At 44.7% G+C, this 19,100-nt stretch overlaps 2 protein-coding genes across 2 annotated transcripts in view; one reads left to right on the top strand and one right to left on the bottom strand.

The window, feature by feature from the left end:
- Window positions 1-4,241, top strand: part of NCAPD3 (non-SMC condensin II complex subunit D3) — a gene marked incomplete at its 5' end in the record, with an annotated part of 28,006 nt that extends 23,765 nt beyond the window's left edge. Inside the window, 5 exons of the mRNA XM_084301589.1 lie at window positions 191-330; window positions 450-527; window positions 3,345-3,419; window positions 3,519-3,579; window positions 3,656-4,241. Of these exons, the coding sequence (XP_084157715.1) occupies window positions 191-330; window positions 450-527; window positions 3,345-3,419; window positions 3,519-3,579; window positions 3,656-3,767 (466 nt within the window). The 3' untranslated portion in view covers window positions 3,768-4,241. The remainder of the gene's footprint in view (window positions 1-190; window positions 331-449; window positions 528-3,344; window positions 3,420-3,518; window positions 3,580-3,655) is intronic.
- Window positions 4,242-7,867: 3,626 nt separating this feature from the next.
- Window positions 7,868-19,100, bottom strand: part of JAM3 (junctional adhesion molecule 3) — a gene marked incomplete at its 5' end in the record, with an annotated part of 30,748 nt that continues 19,515 nt past the window's right edge. Inside the window, 8 exons of the mRNA XM_084301460.1 lie at window positions 7,868-7,967; window positions 8,594-8,648; window positions 9,878-10,007; window positions 10,928-11,027; window positions 11,456-11,658; window positions 11,885-12,037; window positions 12,897-13,010; window positions 13,926-13,991. Of these exons, the coding sequence (XP_084157586.1) occupies window positions 7,932-7,967; window positions 8,594-8,648; window positions 9,878-10,007; window positions 10,928-11,027; window positions 11,456-11,658; window positions 11,885-12,037; window positions 12,897-13,010; window positions 13,926-13,991 (857 nt within the window). The 3' untranslated portion in view covers window positions 7,868-7,931. The remainder of the gene's footprint in view (window positions 7,968-8,593; window positions 8,649-9,877; window positions 10,008-10,927; window positions 11,028-11,455; window positions 11,659-11,884; window positions 12,038-12,896; window positions 13,011-13,925; window positions 13,992-19,100) is intronic.

The raw sequence follows: 19,100 nt of genomic DNA, 5'->3' as shown, positions 1-19,100 counted from the left end.
CAGGGCCGTTGCTTTGTTTATCCACTCCTGCTTAGTGTCCACGTCACCAATGGTGCAGCATAACTTTGTTAACAAAGGGGTCTGAGATTGTAAAGGACTGGGAGGGACACAGAACTTTCCCTCATTAGCAGCATCTCCTCTGGGCTTGCAGAAAGAAATCACTGTTACTGTAATGCCTTTTGCCCTGTAGGCCAACATCTTTGAGCACACTTGCCATCCTGAACTCTGCCCGGAAAGCAGTGGAGGACAGAAGCAAGCAACGCAGCAAGAGCTTCGGGGGCAGTTTATCAGCTGTGTTGTTTCCATCGAGCACAACTAGCAGCAAGCAAGGTAGGAAGCTTGCTACAAAATGATTCACCATTGGACTAGGCTGGTTGACACAGCCTCATTGTTAGACCCTTGAGTTCTCTGAGCATTTCTGTTCTTAATGATTTTCTTGTTATTTCTAGCATCTTTTCGAAGTGTGAATCAACAGTCTACTGGATCAAATGTTTCTGTGGTGGGCCGTGCAATCAGCACACCAGAACGTAAGTAACCCAACAGAACTCTTTCCAAATTGGACTGAGCCCTCATTTTCTGAGAGAGGGGTGGCTCCCCTAAAGAGCAGAGAAAGTTAGTCAGTATTGGCTACTTATTTTGTAAATGGCTGTGGTAGATAAGAGCTATTCAGAAATTGAAAGTCTCAGATGAATAGCGTACATGGGAAAGGACATTCCAGTATGGTTTTCATTTACGTGTCACAGGATATTACAGTATTGAGTTGGTGCAGGAGAGCTTTTATTTTGGGCTGCTGAAACAACAAATCCACTGCCCTTTCTTCTTTGATCAACTACGGGGTGCTGAGGAGACATGTTGTCAGAGCTCCTTAGCAGCTTGTGAGGGGTGTGCAGGATTCTGTTGCATTGAGACACTCGCTCTCCTTAACCCTGGAAGCATAGCTTGGCACTTCTAGACTGAGCTACAGAACCCTGCTGCAGAGGGAAATACTCACGGTCCAGTCCTTTCCAGCTCTAAGACAAGGGATTCCTGTTGTCCAAACAAAAGATCCCAGGTGAGCTGTGACCTGCTTCTGTCACTACAGCAGGCGGTGGGCAGTGTCCATTGTGAGATGGCACAGAGCTGCTCAAGAAGGATTAATAACCTGCACGGTAATTTCTGAATGCGTGTGTGTCTTCTACCCAAAGAAATAGTTGAGCTGAGCATTTGTTTTTCTACTCCACTGTGGATGTTAAAAAATACACAGTGAGGAATCTCTCATACACAAATTGTGAGTCTGCGCTGCTTATATCCACTGCAGCTGTATTGCCGTCTCACAAAGCCTCATCTTCAAAAGTTACGTTTTATTGGAATGTTTTCTGACAGCCCCAGAGCGTTCTGCAGCTTTGCTTTCTGCAAGAGACAGTTCTAGTCTCACGAATGGAGCTGAGCTTCAGCAGTAGATTCCCTTCCTTTGTCAGTTCGCTGCTGAACTCCTTTAGGTCATCTCCATTGTAGTGTGGTGATGAATTCCCTCCCCACTCAGGAGAGAGCTCCAATTAAGTTAGGAGTCTGGGTGAGTTTCTGGTCAGCTCTCATTAGGCAGCCGTGAATTTTAATGGGGCAGGGGTGATGTTCTGGAAAGAGCTGCATCTGAGCGCCCTGTTTGCCTGTGTCTGTGCAAACACCTGACCTGCATGCACGCAGGAGAGCCAACGGCATGTAGCCAATAAGGCAGTGAGCTGTGTGGCAGTCTGCAAATACCTGACATCCATGAGCAGGCAGGAGCAAACCAGTGGCAGTGATGTGCATCCACTGGAAAATCTGACCCTTCTCTTCCCTGCATGCTCCACTGTTTGGCTAGATTTGTCTGCCCCAGTGTTTCTCTTCGCTGCCTGAGCAGCAAGTAATGATCTTTGTACAAAAAACTAGGGGTGTGTTTTTAGAGAGCAGAAATCTTTTAAGTGCCAAATCTCTGTCTGGAAGCTCACATGGCTGTTTCTCTTAAGCACCATATGGTGAACAACGAGGAAGAATGTTAATCTGCAGTGGTACTAAGGCTGAATTCCTACTTCAAGGCAGCATGTGTCCTCCACTGGGGAGACAAACTGTACAGAGCAGCAGCAGCACTTAAGTTGCTGTGTGTTGAGCCATCTGCATGGTGGTGCTGGGTCTTGCAGGCTGACAGACAGGCAGAAGAAAACATTTTTCTTTGCCTGATGTATCATTCTAAAACTATTGGAGATGCAGTTAACTTGAGAAGTTAAGCACAACTGTCTCTGTCTCTCGACTACTTCTCTTCTCTCAACTGCTCTGCCAGTCTGTCCCTGCTGGCTCTGGGCCTCCTTCTTACCTCTCCTGCTTATTACTTGGAGAATGACTAAGTGGGTCTGGGCAAGATTTCTTCACCGTGGCACATAAACACTTGTGAAGATAATACCTTTGATTGCGTGAAGAACCGTACTTGATGGCAGTTCTTCCTTTCCTTCTTACCTTTCACATACATTTTTCATTAACCAAGTTAACTTGTTCAGGCACACACTGCACAAAATTGGGAGACTTGCAGAGCAGTCTGCAGAGGGCAGCTAAAGCAGATCAACCAAATCTGGTTTCCACTGCAAGCCTCAATGATTCCCTTCCAGGCCAGGGAGGTAGTTCAAGAGCAGACCTTGTTAGTCTGAAGAGAGAGTTCCTTTTAGCAGAGTTTCCATTTCCTATCCAATAAAGCACTTTCTACTGTAATTCCTTGTGAAGGCTTCTGGGAAACAAGAGCATAAAACAGAGAGCTGAGAAAAGAAAAATCTGAATATTGTGACATCTCTCCTGAGATAAATGACAGGAAAGAGACAGCTGACAAGCATGGCCTATTCAGGCAAGCTAAATTGTACCTTGTCAAGTGATTCCTCTTGTCTGGCTGCAGATAGTTCCTCATGGAAGGGCTGCTCGCATACTTTGTCAGCCTTCAAGGGCCCTGTGTGCTGCCTTCATCAGGCAAAGTAACTGGTCTGACTCTGCTTTTAAGGACAGTTCATGAGATGCTATAGTTGTGGAAAATGGCCAATCTTCAGTGGGAGGTGAGGCAGGACAAGGAGGTGCATGACCAGGGTCCCATATTAATTCAAATTTCCTTCATGAACAGGGAAGGCTGTTATTCTGGAGTATGAAGCCGATGTGCACAGATGGCCCATCAGATTTAGCACATAGATTTGAGGCTGGACGAGAGAGACTGAGATCTGCTGAGTTGGAAAAGAGAGATGCATATGTGCTTGCAATTAATTGGATATACTTATTCTGTAACACTTGAGTGTTATCCTACAGCATGTCTTGGCCTCTGGCTGTTTCAATGGCTGATGTGTTTTTTCTTTCAGAGACCATTAATGAGTTGACTTTTGGTGCTGGGGTCAGTTACATCAGCTTGACGCACACACCCGGTTCGGCTCCAGGCAAGTTATCTCTGTGATCCTAACTTGAACGAGGTAAGAAACCCAAATGATCAAATCTGTGGCATTTTTAATATGTGAAAATGTATGCATTATTTGCAGAGAAGAAAGAGGCCGAGGACCAGCCAGGAGAGATTATCTGTTTGACATCACCAGAGAAACCGTAAGTTCAACCCAGGTCTGAAACAGCAACCAGTGTGAGAAAGACTGTTTAAAATGGTCACTGTGCTTCCTTCCAGACCATCCCTGCCACGGGAGTGGAAAGTAGAGTCTCCAGCAAGGAGGAAAAGCAGTCAGCGTGTCCCTCTGAGACGGTCCCAGCGGAGAACTCCTCTGAAACCAGACAACTGATCCTTTCCATGAACTTTTGTACAGAATCTTCATCATGTTGTCTGAAATCTGTCCCTCTCCTCTGTAATTATAAATCACTGTGGACAGGTGTCCTGCCTGTCCTATTTTTCTATTTTTTTATGTGAAACTCTCTAGAGTTTGGACATGCAGCAAAGCTGGCACTAATATGTGTATTATAAGCTGCTGCTGCTTTTGACAAAGCTCGCTGAAGTACTAGAAAGCTCCAATACAAAGGGAGCTTGCTATTCACTCACAGGATGTATAATTTGTCCATTTGGAAAAGTAAGAGCGTAATGTTGCTATGAGCTTTGCAATAAATGCGTTTATCACAGCTTGCAGGGAAGTGAGTGGCTCAGCTTATTCACTTGATCCCTCATTGTCCCTCTTGGTGATACACTAGAATTGCTTTAATTTGAACAAAGGTAGAGCAGCTTGTTACTGCCACACCCCTAAATCTGGTAATTGCACGCTACATCACCTCTTATTTGTTGTGCAAACTCCTGTGTGTATGAACAGCCTTAACGTTCTTTTATATGGAATATTTCCATTCTTGAACTGTACTATTTCCAATTATTAAAATTTTATGAAAATAAATGGTTACAGAATTAATTCCACCCACAACTTCTCCCCTCTTCTTGATCTGACAAAGATTTTTTTTTCCTATATAATTCTACAGCCTCAAAGTCTCTTCTGCTACGTCACTGGTATCTTAGGCACTGTTCAATTAACGTTGGACCCAGCAGCTTTTAAATATAGTCACTTACTTGACAGAAAGCAGGATAGGAGTAATTTAGTAAAATCAAGGTTGGTAAGTCATATACATAGCTTTGTGCTCTGCCTGGAGAACTTATTATGAATGTGCTGTGTCTGACCATTTCTGTGTCTCTGATACCATGTGAACCTAGCTGAAGTTTTCCAGTTGTTAACTTTCATTACAGAGCTCTCGCCTGGGGTTTCATTGTAACTTGAAAATGGAATCTGTTTTATTCATGCTGATCTGTTTTACTCAAGCACAGACCCCACAACAGGAGTAGGCTTTTCTGCACAAGTGGAAACAGGCTGAGCATATTCTTGCCACAGCCCTTCCAGAGACACTTACCTTCTGCACTGGAATCTCATTCTTTGCCCTCACTTTCCCTATTCTGTTTTGAAGATCAGAGAAACCTTCGAGTGAGGTTAAACTGTATTCTCAAACTCAAAACCTGGGAACAGGAGACATGGAATGGCTTTGGCTTAAACAATGGTCGGTTATTGGCCACATCTATTTATTTTGTTCCTTTTCTCCTGCCCCAAAATATTATTTGACCACTTCTCAAGGTAAATTGGAGTTCAAGTAGGTTTATTACGTACTGCGTACTTTCTAGCTTTTGTTCTGGCCTCAGGCAACATTGAGATAAGCCCCATGAGCTTGAATCTGTCTTCTGCAGAGAACCAAGGATAGATGATTGTTCAAGAATAAACATAAGCAGTAACATGCTGTTACTGTTACCAGGACTTGCTATTGGACTTCCTATAACCTACGGCCCAAAATAAGTGAGTGCTCTGACAGAAAACACCTTCCCTTTGTTCGCAGAACTGAAAACAGATGCCTGCAATATTATGACTGTTTAAGAAAAAAAAAATCAAAAAACCCCACAAGAATGCTTTATAGCTTGGTATTTATGTAAAACATTCTTGGCAAAGTTAAACGTAATACATTAGTACAAACCTGAATATTATTCACAATGATACAATGAGTTCCATCAATCAGATCTCATGAGCTGTACTGGGGGATCATCTCCCCTTCTCTCGTTAGAGATGCCACTGTCACATTTTAGAACTGAAAAATAAGTCTCGATTCGTAGCTTGCAGGCTTTTCACGTGAAGGCTGCCTTTGGCTCACGGTGAGGCTGTAGATTGTGCTCCCATAGGGCCCAGAGATAACCTGATTCAAACCTTCTCTTTCTCTCCCTTACTATAGGTATCCTAAAAGCAGCACAGGAAAGGAGTAGTGGATATACAGAAGGTGCAAAGGAATGTTACACTCACTACTGTCACAATGATTAGAGGCAGCATGCAGCCTGTGAACAGTACTGTTGGGCTTGGTTGATGAGCGTGTCTTAAGAAGGTAACCAAAATGTAGTAGCAAAGTAGCAGTGGTAATGTCCCAGTTAAGTAAAGAACAGATGGGTATTGCTGCCCATCCTTATTTCTAGTTTTGCTAGCCAAAGGGAAGGGATAACACTGGCAAAAGGCAAAACAAATGCAGCAATGGCATGTCCAGCGAGGCCCCTAGGAAACAAAGCAGATTAATGCAGAACACTAAAAAATAACACTGACAGTCCAAATCGTCAAGTATTCAAAATACTGTATACATGAAAAGTTAAGACAACTCAATTCATATTGGAAATACAAGAACACTAAATTATGCTACATTAAAAAAAAAAATCTTAAACCACAGCACAGTTCTAGTGTTGCATCCACATCTTGCAGTTTTACATTACCCAATGCTTTTCAACGTTATCAACAAAAATGTTTCTTGGAAACACGTGTTTCCATGTATTCTCTTTAAAGCCAAGAGAACTAGATTTGTTGTCTTTTTTTTTTTTAACCCTCTAGAGACAAGTTGCAACTGACATTACAAAAGTGCTTTTGTATTGACCTTTTGCTTTCCTAACTCCAGAAACAGTTGCCTTGGCTATGCAAGCTAAACCTGTAAAGTTGCCGTAGCTGTCACACCGTGTTAGTGCTTTAGGGATCTTGCAGAAGGGTAGCACACATTAAAGTCACTCTGTCACCTTATTGGAACTGCATCCAAAAAGCCATCCCTGGATATTTCTTGCAACAACAAAAACAAAGTGTTGGTCACTGGCAAGAAAAGTAAGTTTAATATATAAAAAAGTTGATAGGTCCTGCCATAAATTTACAAAAACTATCCCTGAGTGACTCTGTCCTGTGTCTTGTAAGACCTCATGTGACAAGGAAATTGCAGAGGCTAGTTTAAGAGGAAAGAGATGCTGTTCCACCTGCAGTTTTGTATTACGTGCTGCCGTAATACTGATATGCTCTGACAGTGCCATACTATAGCAACGTTTGAGCTCCTCTCTGTAGCTTAAAAAGTAAAAAAATAGCTACGTTACTTAAACACTGCTGGCATCATGTATTTACACTTTAAATAGAAACGTTACCTTTTCTGAAGTAATCAAAATATATCTTTGCAAAAAATTTAGAATGTGGGATTTTACAAAATAAACGCAGAAGGTAAAAAAAGCTTGAAGACATCTCAGTACCTTTTCTGGGAAGCTTGGCCCATGAAAGTATTTGGCTTTAATTTTCCTGAAAGGGATGTCTCAGCACTAGGTTCTCTGCCTCCACTGTAAGCCTCTTTAGGACACCAGAAGACGCAAGAGGCAAGCCTGCTTTGCGCAGATTAGAGTTAGGGGTTACCTGCGTGCAGTGAGCTTTCTGTGAAGCAGTGAACAGAAGCAGTCCTTCTGGCCTGACGCTGCCTGTTTCTGGTTAAATGGAGCAACGAGAATTCAGTAAGTTGACAATAGGACTGGGAACATTAGTTTGCTGTATCGCTGTCTGTTCCTGTTGACTAGTCAGATACCTATTCTGCACCTGAGCAGTCGGAGTCAAAAGCACAAGACAATCACAAATGTGTAAAAGTCACCAGCCAGGCCTGGGCAACAAACTACCGAGAGGAAGACTCCCCCTTGCATGGGTAAATCTTATTCTTTGAAGTCCTTCTATTGCCATGTCAGCACCTTTTTTTCCTACTAGTAATTTGCACTAGTAATGTCTACTACACGTTTACGTAACGCTACTCCCCTGGGTGGTTCCCATGTTGTGGCTGTGTCCCTGCAGCACAAAGAGAAGGCAATTCCACAAACTTCCACAGCACAGTCTCTTGGGAAGTATTAAAACTCTTCCTTACTCCAAGGACAGGTTTAGGTGATCTCGTTGGTATCTCCAGAGGCCGGGGAGACATGAGTTGGGCAGTGAGGAGTTACTTTAAACTTTGGCAAAGAAAAAAAAGATATACAGATAGCTAGCTATCAAGTTCTTGTGTGTTCCAAACTCTTCCAAGCGCACTTAATTCATCTTTTGCTCTCACTTCGAGTTCCTGGAGGAGGTATTTTCACACTTGCTTTTGCTGGTTTGCAGTATTCTTTTGGCATCTTATATGACAAATGAAGATTTGTGTCTGAAGTCACCCTGCAACGAAACAGTTCTGGTTGTAGGATGGCGCTAGTGGCTTTCCAGGCACCCCTTTGTTCCTGCTGCCCCCAGCTGTAACATGCATCTGAAATGCAGATCCCCTCTGTGTAATTTGGAGCATTCTGCCCAGCTGGTAAGGAGAGGGGGGCAGCGGTCATAGCAGGCTGGTGGTCTCCCTCTCCTGCTCTCCTCCTCCAATACCAAGCCATGGCAGGGCACTTTCTCATTCCCTCTTCAGTATCTCTGCTAAGAGGGAGAGGCTTTTCCTCATCTTAAGCTTAGTGATCTATTCAAATCCCAAAATGCAAATTATCTTGCAAAAGCATCGCGGCCTGCCTACTTAATCCAATGAAACTCATCCTAAGGGGGTCAAGCCATAAGATAACAGACAGCAGAGCTGCATTTGATTGCTCTTGGCATCAGTCACTTAAGGCAACTTAAACTGTTCAACATTTCTAAGGAAATGACTCAGCCTTTACCCTTCTGTTTTCTCTCTGTTCTACATTCTTGCTTCTCCGTGGTGATCACTCTAAGAAAGTCTACAGGCCCTAAAAAAGCTTGTAGCCCTCTGCCCACCCTCTTCCTCTCCTCAACAGAGATGTTAAATGCAAATCGTTTATTACCTCATCATCTGTCCGGATATAGTTAACACCATCAGGTTTTGCTGGAGTCTTGTAGCTAAAATAAAGGGAAAAAAAAATCTTACTTCTGGGACAAGGAGCCTGCAGAATTTTGAAGAGGAGGGACTGAGAAAGAAGAAAATGAGGAAAAGCAGTCCAGTGAAAAGAAAACAGAGAAACCTAGCTCATTGCTCAAATGCCAGGTCTGTACATATTGCATCATTTATCATCACTGGGATTTTCTCAAAATTCCCCGTCAGCACAAGGTAAGAAGATTGCTGCATGTTTCCACAATACCAAGCTGTATCTGCAAAAACTGCAAAGCTTAACTGATACTTGTCTGGTCTCCCCTACTTTGGTCCCTGTGCACTACCTTTCTGTGTGCCTCTTGTATTGTTTCTTGTGGCAATTACAAAGTCAATTTTAAGCCTTCGCTGCCAGATGCCTTCAGCATTTTGCTTAGTTATAAGGCAGCACTACTTGTTTGCAGTCCCCTAGGAATCCAGAAATTGCATAGGACTGTGAGGTCCAGTGTAAGCCAACCCTCAGCTGCATTTAAATGGAGTATTTGGAGCTTTTTCTGGGGAACTTTTTTTCATCTACAGGATTTCTACTGAAAAGCAGCATTTAACATGGAATAAATCTATCTGATGAGAATCTTGGTTTTCCATATATTATCTCTTCTACAAGTTCTGTAAGGATATCAAGGCTCATTTCTGATCCGCGAAGAAATTGTCACCTTAAATGCTAATGCTGTTGTTTTTAACGTCCTAATGTGCATTCTGAAGTGCTTGTTTTTAATCCCAAATTTAGGTTCCAAGTCACAACTAGTGAGATTTCCTGCAGGCAGCCTACTCTTCTGCATATATTTTCTATGCATGTCCTGATGCTTTAAACTAATTGTGCAGCAAGCTCTGCTCATTAAGCTGTAGACCTCTTATGCTGACAGCACATAACCCATTGGACAAACACCTGTAGGCTGCTCCCCCCTTCCAAAGCAAGGTATGAAGACATGAGAGCACAGCTCTAACTCCTCTGTCTGGTCTTGGTAGCAAGCACAAAAGGAGCTGTACCAAAAATTCTCCCTTTGGCAAATAAACCTTCAGTTTATGGTGGGGAATTGGATACTTCAAGAGCTGGGCTGGCCTGTACTCTTTGGTGGGGAACTAGGATGAAATATGTCCAGGTCAGGCACTGAAATATATTTTAGCCACTGATTTCTAGCCCCCTTCAGACCAATTCATGCTAGTTGTGGGTGTAGGGACTTGCACGAGAATCCCAGCTTACCTTTCCCCACTCTCTTTACTGTTTGCAAAGTAGCCCCTTCTGTAGGCACAGCAGATACCAAGAGTGATGAGCACCAAAACTGCTATGACCACCAGGACTCCACCAATTATCCCACCAATATTGAGGTCATCTAAAAAGAGAGAAACCATAATCCAGTATTTTTTTTTAGACTAGCAATATTCTAGCTTTAAATACAATAAAATAACATCTCTTGAATATGCTAAGCAAACTGCAATAATTCGTAAGGATCTAGGGAGTCCCTAATGCAGCTCCAATCAGGAAGGACTCAAGAGTCCATCCAGAGCACAGCTCCTCTTCTGGCCAAGCAAAAGAGGGAAAATTCACAAATCTTCCTTGTCTTGTCTTGTGTCTACCAGGTCCAGTCACGTGCCATTCACTGTTCACTTGTCTGAACCTAAAACTTGTTCATGAATCTGAACAATGTTTTAATGTTTCCCTGAATTTGTAGATTTTTCTCTGGATGTGCCTTGTTCATTTAAAAGGGATACTTCAACAGAGGACTGACTGGACCATCGTTAGGAAACTGAAGTTCCTAATACAAGTAACACCAACTTTGTTCTTCTACAAATTTAGAAAAGTAACAAAAATCCCCTCTACAGTTATTGAGTATCCTTAAAGATCGTCTGTGTTCTTTCTTTGATAGTTTGGATATCCGTGTACCTGTTATCTAGATATTACAATACTTCTAGAACCTCTTTGTGTTGTACAGAGTGGGTTATCAGCAGTACGGCCTGCGTAAAGCACAGCAAGGGTGCCTGTTGACTCAGAATAAGCAGCTTTTAGAGATGCTGCCTTCTGAGACTTTGCAGTTTTACTCTCTGCTTTCCTCCTTTAGTGCTGCTCAGCTTTGAAAACACTTCAGAAACCTCATCCTGATTCCTTCCTGGAAAAGTTAGCTGTGTTAGGGGCTACGAGAAAGGTGAAATGACTTCATGCTCTAGGATGTCCCTCTTCTTCCCCCTTGGTGATGAGGTTTGTGTATGGTGATTTATTAATCGACAATGCCAAGAAATATGCAGGGCCACTCACAGACTTCCATCTCCTGCTCCTCGCATTTGGCAAAACCCGCGTCGTTTGTTGCTATGCAGGAGTAACGGCCTGTGTCGCCTTTGTGCACAGCGTGGAAAACCTGGTGAGGAGGAAAGGGGAAAGGCACCGTGAGGGTTATTTTAACATGTTAGAAAGCAGGACCAGAGTTGCTTCAGGGATTCACAAGGAAAAGATAATTGTAGGGAATTCTGAGGCCTGACAGGAGCATGAGGAGCAGTTCTGACCGCACAGTTCTCCATTTGCCAGGCTTCGTGATGGGCCATGAGACATTTTCCTCCCTCTTCGTAAAAAGGCAAGTGGTATCAGCAGTGATCGATATCAAACAGCTAGGGTAATATCTTCATCTATCATATTAATCTTCCTTTTCCCAAATCACCCACATCCTAGAACAGTTCTCCAAATTATACCCTCCTTGAAAGCCACACAATGACTTTTTTCTTTCAGAAGCAACCCTAGAAAGAACCTGTCCAGCAACACAAGTCTCAGTCATATCCATCAGGGCATTACCAGAGTGCCTGTGGTGGGGTTCAAGCTGTAGGATGAATTCTGGAATTTGGTGTTTGTCTTTGTGTCTGGTGACAAAGGTTCGCTGTTGCGATACCAGCTGTAAGTAGACTTTGGGTAACCCTCGTTCTCGTTGCAGTGGAGGGAGGCTGTCTTACCAACGGGTACAGCTTTAGGCACTACGCATCTGGGAGTCACAGGCTTCACTGCAGGAGACACAAACCATGTGAACATTACTGCTGAGTAAAACTAAATAATTTCTGACATAGTTTCTAAGATGGCTGGGCTACAGAGGCATCAAACTTTCAGCTATTTCCAGTTTTAAGCAACAAGTTCCAAAGTCTGTTGAATGACGCTTTTTCAACTCTGGAAAGACTCACAGCTTCTGTTAGCTAGCAGCACTTGTAAAAGTATCTGGACGTGCAGCAATACCTTGGACTGTGAGCTGGATATTTATTTCATCTATGGTTTTGGTATCAGAAGGTGCTGCCACTTCACAGCGGTACGTGGCAGTGTCCATCCGGGTGGTGTTTTTAATCACCAGCGATGTCCGGCTCAGAATTTCTGCACGAGTTGCAAAGTCTCCTGATACAGAGGAAAGAGAGATAAAATTCAAGATAGTCACACAAACTAACTTCAGGCGTCTGAGTGAAGTGGTTGGTCTTGGACTCTTTCTGGAGTCCAGAGAACCACTTGAAAGGAACTTGATGCTCTAAAGTTAAGAGCCTTCCTCTCTGCAGTGACCACAAAGGAGAACTGCTGCTCACCATGTAAGAGGATGAACTAGCAGGCACCACCCCAAATCTCCAAAACTGTGGCAAAATTGGATTTTGAGTCAGCCTCAGGTCTTGTCTCCCTTGTGAGATTCACTCAGCTATGGTTCTTGGTCCCATTTAAAGTGGCTGTGATCTTGGAATAATTCCAGGTGGAGTCAAGCCTTACTGGCAGCCCCATGTTTGAGTTTCACTGCCTGTTCCTAACTGCACGCTCCCAGGAAAAAGCACCCTGCGACCTCAGCAGTAAGCACTGGCAGCTCAGCACAGACTCCTTGGGAAGCCCAGGTGGAGCTCTCAGATTTCAGAGGACAGACAGACGAGGTCGGTGTCTGGTCCTGAGAGCCCAGGCACCCAGTGACCACGCAAGGACCGGGACCACCAGGTGCTGGAGAAAGGAAGCTGCAGCATTTGCTTTCTTAATCATTTCCTACCTAGGATCTCACTCCAGCTCTCTGGCTCGGTACTGAAAACTGTCAATAATGACCTGCCAGAGGGCAAATAACATCCTGCTCTTTCTCTCCACCTTGTACTTCTACTGCTGAACTCTAGTTCAGTAGAAGAAAGCAGCAAGGCAGCCTTTTCCTGAGTTGTTTGTTCTCAGTTGTACTGAGGCTGGTTTTGTACTGAGGCTGGTTTTGGAAGCCTAAGAGAACAATGCGTCGTCATACCCTGCATTTTATTGTCAAAAAATACGTAAGAGGTTTCGCCATTTCGGATTTTCTTCCACTCGATTCTGGGATCTGCTGTTACGGTGGATTTAATGATGCAGGACAGCTCAACACCTAGAAAGAGAAATAAAGGAAATAATACAGATTAATAGGAAGCAGCTGTATTTTTGCTCTGCTTTAAGCAGCCTCACACTCTGTTTTATTAGGAGACGCTGCCCACAAAGCAAAAGCCTTCTCTTTCATGTGCCTCACAAACAGAAACACCGCTGGGTTCCAGGAGCTATTGGGGAAGATGGATTTTGGCCAGCAAAAATAATAGCCGTACAGATATCAGCTATGGAGAGAAATGAACACACTGTTCTCTTCGGGCTCTGATGTATGGCAAACAAGACCTTATGACAGGGTGAGTCCATGGCGCTGTCTTGCTGTTAATCAGAGCATACAGCGTGAGTCAGGACTGCAGAATCTCCTTGGATGGTGTCTGGTGATGTACCGACAACACGCTGTCCTCCCAAGTGACCTGGGGACCATGATGCCTGTGGATAAATCCTGCACATCCAGCCCCTTCTGAGGGAGGCATCATCATCTCCATCTCTACACAAGAAGGCAGCACAGCAGGGTTGGTGCTGGCTCACCCAGGATCACGTTGCAGGCTGTATTAGGGCCAAGGTAAAATAGACATTTCCCGAAGCCCTTTTCAGTGTATTAATTGCAAAGCGGCTGCCTTCCCTCCATTTGGGATCCAGTTCAAAAAAGCACTTAGGCAGATACTTTGCAATGCCAATGGCTTTCAGGGGGCTTCAACAAACCCTTCCAATCAAGCGTTTTGAAAACAGAGAGCGAGGCAGACATATTCTTAAGCCCTTTGCTGAATCTCAAGCTCTCAGCAGTTCTGCCTTGCCCAAGAAACCCAGATAACCATGAGCACCAAGCAAAGATTTTCTCAATTGTTTGGACTGATACAAAGCTCCAGGCAGAGGGCAGTGCAGCAGTGGTGTCAGGCAGCCAGCGGGCCCCCACAGCACTCACTCTGGAATTCCTGCACCACGGGCTTGGTGTTGCTGGATGTCAGCTCCACGGCCAAGAGTCTGCAGCCTGCAAAAACAAACAGAAGGTAATAAGAAATAGCACAGCTCATAAGTCACCCAGCTAGAAACACGCTGCCTGCTGAGCCAACTTCTCAAGACAGCTAGGAGGACTCACTTCTCTACATAAAAGCTATTCCTGGCTACCAATGCCAGTCCTGAAGGCCTATGTTTATTTAGCAGTCATGGAGTAAATACAGGAAATTATGATTGTTAGAAGCAGCACTTAAAAGAGGAAGATTACCAAAATGGCACAAAATCAATGTTACAGCATAAGACATCTCTTCATGCCTTATGCTTATTTCGATGGTAGTTATTCTCCTTCTGGTAATGCAAGAGTGAACGTGTCCTTCTGCAAATTAATTCGATAACGAGGAAGAGACAGAAGTAGGGCAGTCTTAATGGGTTTTGGTCAGTTCCTTGAAGATGAAATGTGCCAGGTCTCTAGCACATGCTGACTGTATGTTCAAGTATTTTAAGACTCAGTGTGGTAATGTAAATTCAAGGTAGTAAATCATGCAAGGACAGCAATTCAGGAGAAAACAGAGGAGTTCGGTGCTTTGGGTAGAGTCCCAGCCAGACTCAGATTGGGAAAAAACGCTCAGTCACGCAATGTTGCATCCTTATACCACAAGCTATTTCCCTTTACTGTCCTTGCTCTGAACTCCAACATGTTTCCAATTTATACAGTCATTTTCCCCCTTTTGCATATTATTTTCTTTTGAAAAATCTGCCTTTTGTGTCCCTTCTGCCGTGCATTTCACCAGAGCAGGTACCAACAACGTTCCTGTCCTGTGGGATACCCACAGTCACCAACAGACCTCCTGAGGCAGAGGGACACAAGCAGGCAGTTTCTGGCATGGCACAGGAGGAAGAAAGCGAACCAGAGAGCAGAGGCAAGCCATGCCTTCATCCCAGAGGGTATTTTGGAACTGGGTGTCCTGATTCTTGCAAAGCTCATCACCTCTCAGACTCTGCAAAACAGTGGCTGCTCCAAAGCCCTGTCTTACAGACGGTTATACACACTATAATCAGGGCTGGATAATCAGCTCTAGCAGTATGCCATGACCCCACATGCAGCTTTGCTATTACAAACCCAATCAGAAGATTGCTGAAATCTAGAATAGGATACGCACCGACTTCACTGGGCATTCGATCAACCAGCAAAGTAAAGACGACGGAAGCCAGTGCCTCAATGACATGAAAACAGATGTATCTAAAGGTTAGGGCTGTCTCTCAGAGTAAAAAAGTCATAACAAACCTGAATCGAAAGCAGAAAAGGCAGCTGAAAGAAGATGCAGAGGAAAAGAAAAGATCTTCAGCATCATGACAGACAGCTGGAATTCCTGCGTGCTGGCCTTCAGGGTGGAAAGCTTTTCGACAAAGAGAATATCTGACAATGTGGGGGCAAAACTCCTCCGGTGGAATGGATCAGACAAAACAGAGCAAGGCAGCACTCCGAGAAATGCCCAAGAGCTGCAGAGTTGCTCCGACTGAAAGCTCCGGGGCCTTGAACACCTGAAATCCTTTCAGCTTTTCTGAAATGTTCCCTGTCAATTCCTATCATCCACTGCTTGTTAGCTGCTGATGCTTTTCTCAGTGCCTTGGTTCTCAGCTCTTATACCCCAAATACCACTGGGGAGAGCTAGGGTTTGGCAAGGTTTAGAAGCTGCCTTTGTGTCCAAAATAATGGTTATTCATATAAAAACCACCGGGTGATGCAAAGTAATAGCTGGCCCAGCAGCACTGCTCTTAGCAGGACCTCTCCACCCTTCCCCCTTCTGCATTTGGAGACATTCACGCCGCATTTGGGAGAAATCCAATATCGAACAAGATGACAGTGCTCATGACTATAATGTGCCTGCCTGGGAAAAGTCTTATGCATCAGAGCTGAAATGAGTAACAGGGCAGTGCAGTGAGCATTTTGCTTGCAGTCTGCTGCTGCTTTACTTAGGTGAGTCAGGACAACGCCACTTTCAGAGCTGACTCGTCGCAGCTCGGAGCAGATGCTCCACTTTGGGTTCGTTTCTATCAGAAGTGGTCTAAGCAACCACAAGTAATTTGCTGAAGTCTGCTAAGTGAAGCAGAGCCCACTTCCATCAGGCCTTCTGCTTCCAGGCTTGGAAAGACCCTTTAGAAATCTTTGGACATGTTTTCGGCTATAGGGCCCTTCATACAAACAAGTCTTTTGATTCCTTCTGCAGTGAGATTTCTGCTTTGGGAACCAACAGGTCTTGCCTTGAGGGCCCAGGCCTGAGCACTCAGCCTTAATTGTGGAGCTCCTGCTTTGCTGCCTGCTTGGGGCAGGTGGCCCTGGTTTTCAAAATGGGGCAAGCTGTAGGTGGTGCCAGCTTCAGGGACAGCTCCCTGCTTCATCAGGAGCAGTTCTTCAAATGATAGCTTTCTCCTGGTGTAGCAGGTGGCTATGGAGAGCTGTGATGCACCTGAAGACCTGTAGAAGACAGCTTGCACGCCATCTATCTGGTCTGTACTATCTTATAAATCTTCCTTTTGGCAAGGAAGGATGGGGAGGGAGAGGGACTTGGCAAAGGCTCCTTGTTCCTTAAAGGCAACTGGATGCTCCAATTTGTTTTCCTGTTGTATGTTCTCGTTTACAAGAGATCCTTTCCCCCCTCCCAAAAGAAGTGTCCCATCAAGTAGATAGCATGGTAACAGTCTGACTGAAGAACTGATCTTTGAAGGTCCCTTCCAACCGAACTGTTTTGTTCTGTTCTCCTACAGCTACAGCACAGGTTGAAGGTAGAGACACATTACCACGATGATGTGTTATCCTCAAGGAGTTATGACTCGACAAGTATTTGTTCCAAGACAGTAGGGCTCCATCATGCTCTGGCCCCATAGCATTTCTCAGAAATTATTCACAGCATGATATTTCCCACCCATTAAACACAAGAGATTTAGGTCAATCCCTCAGGCACAAAGCAGGATGACAACAAATTTTAGACAGAAGCTGAGTCCTTGGAGACCGTGCAAGAGGTTCTCACATTATTACAAGTATTGACTGTGGGCAGAGATCAATGTGGCTGCTTAAATCACTGCTAAGCCAGATTTATTCTTCTGTGTGTGGCACAAGAAGGCTGCAAGTAGCATGCTCTGAATAACGACAAGGCTACAACTGTGCAGGGAGCAAACCAAACCTCCCAAGTGACCACATAGATTGTAGAGAAGTTGCAAAGCACCTTTGCAGCTCTTCTTAGCATTGCTTTGTGCTATCCCTCTTTCAAAGTCTCTCCAGGGCTGGAGAAATCTGCACAAGGCCGGTGCTTCCCAGCTGTTAGCACTCCCCTGGTGGTGCAGGGTGGGCATCTGTGCTATGTCACATTGCCCTGCTGCTGGCAAGTGTTCCCTTTGGTCACCGCACTTGTGCATTGCTTGGTTTTGCGTGCCAAATCATCGTTATTAGCAACAACCATCACCTCCAGAAAGTTTCTTCCAAAGCTTCTCCTTTAGGCCTTTTTCAGCCCAGCGCAAATAATCGGCGAAGGTTTTGTGTTATTTAAATTTCTCTTCAAAGGCCTCGGCACCCAGGATGTGTGGAAGGGCTGCGCACAGACCCGCATTCCTTTCCAGAGCAACATGCATGCCACAACAGACGCACCTACCAGATCTGTATGTACTAAATCTCTGAATACCTACCAGATCTGTATGTACTACAGGCTCAGCCAGACATATGGTTGAATCCCAAATGCCATCAGTTCTCCGAAATAGAATCCAGGACACGGCACTGAAGTCTATAGCATATTCTTATGGCACTTCTTTTAGCTGAAGAGATCCAGCCCATACTTGTTACTGTGACTCATGGTATCTGAATCACTTTAAAATGTTGCGCTGAACCTACAGAAGAAATAAACTAGCAGCTTTATAGACATCTAGACTGTGCTAAGTCTCCTATCTCTGTACAGGGTTGAATGTGAAGCCTGACCTTTTGTCTCCTTCCATCCAAATCTCTTAAATCTGTTTAAAAATTCTAGGCAGAAGTTTGAAGAGGAGGTAAACTATTTTTTTTTAAGTGTTGTAAGCAATGTAAAAAGGATGACCAGGACAAAATTGATGCAAGTTGCTGCCATCAGTCTGTGCTGCAGCATAGTCCAACCCTTCCTTGCCAATCCTGCAGTTATCTGACACGGTAATTTTAGTTAATGCACTGTCAGGCACAAGCAGTACAAAACCACGCAGCTGTATTTAAGCACCTACCCACTAAAGGAACAAAAATATGCCTTTCTTGGGGCGGCCGTCATCAATAAGCTGTCGCTCCATTTGCAATTCGAAACGCATCGAAGCCACGCAGGAAAGCTGCTGTAAACCACACGCCTCGGCAGGCACCTTCGCCTCCCGGGTGGTTCCTGGTGCAGTAGGAGCGCTGCGGAGCGCGATCCACGGCGAGGTGTTGGGAGTGTGATAGCCAAGTGCTCCGCGTGTCGTTTCTTTTTCTGACTGCCAGGTTGGAGGTGCCCCTGGCAGCACCCATCCTCGGCACCGGGAGCTGGCGTGAAGGAAACAGCCGGGGCTGGCAGAGGAGAAGTGAGGAGAGCAGCAGGCATGAGAGGAGCCTCGCTGGTAGGGGCAGCCCAGCCGACCCCGGCGCTGCCCCTGCTTTACAAACGTGGTGGGTGTGCAGGAGGAAGGAAGATAACTGTTAAACTTGTGAGAAGCCTCCGGAGGGACAGCAAAGGAAGCTGCACGGTACTGTCTGCCGGACTGGATAAGACAAGGAAGAGAGGCCAGCTTTCTGCATGCAGCTCGTTTTCAGAAAATCAGCATAAACCCTGTAGTGCAGAAACATCTTGCCTTCTGCACTGTGAAATATCCATCCCTTTTCTCTCAGGCTCTTTTTCCTCCTCTCTGTCACCAGCATACCCCACTCCTACTCTGCAATGCAATTTGTGCCAGTGTAGACAAGGTGGCACAGGATAGGCAATACGGTCTGGTGTGGGAATAAGATACCAAAAAATGCCTACCGTGCTCTGGCCCTGCTAAGTTTTGAGTTGTTTTGTTATTTTTGTATTTATTTATTTTTTTGGTCTGACTGTCCCTTGGCTGGGGTTTTGTAATAGCTTAAGGGACTTAAATGTACTTGAGATATATATAAAGACTGGAT

Source organism: Netta rufina (genome assembly GCF_964035555.1).
Source record: "Netta rufina genome assembly, chromosome: 25".
Taxonomy (NCBI): Eukaryota; Metazoa; Chordata; class Aves; order Anseriformes; family Anatidae; genus Netta; species Netta rufina.
Note: the sequence above shows the minus strand (reverse complement) of the source record. Positions and strands in the feature narration are given on the sequence as shown.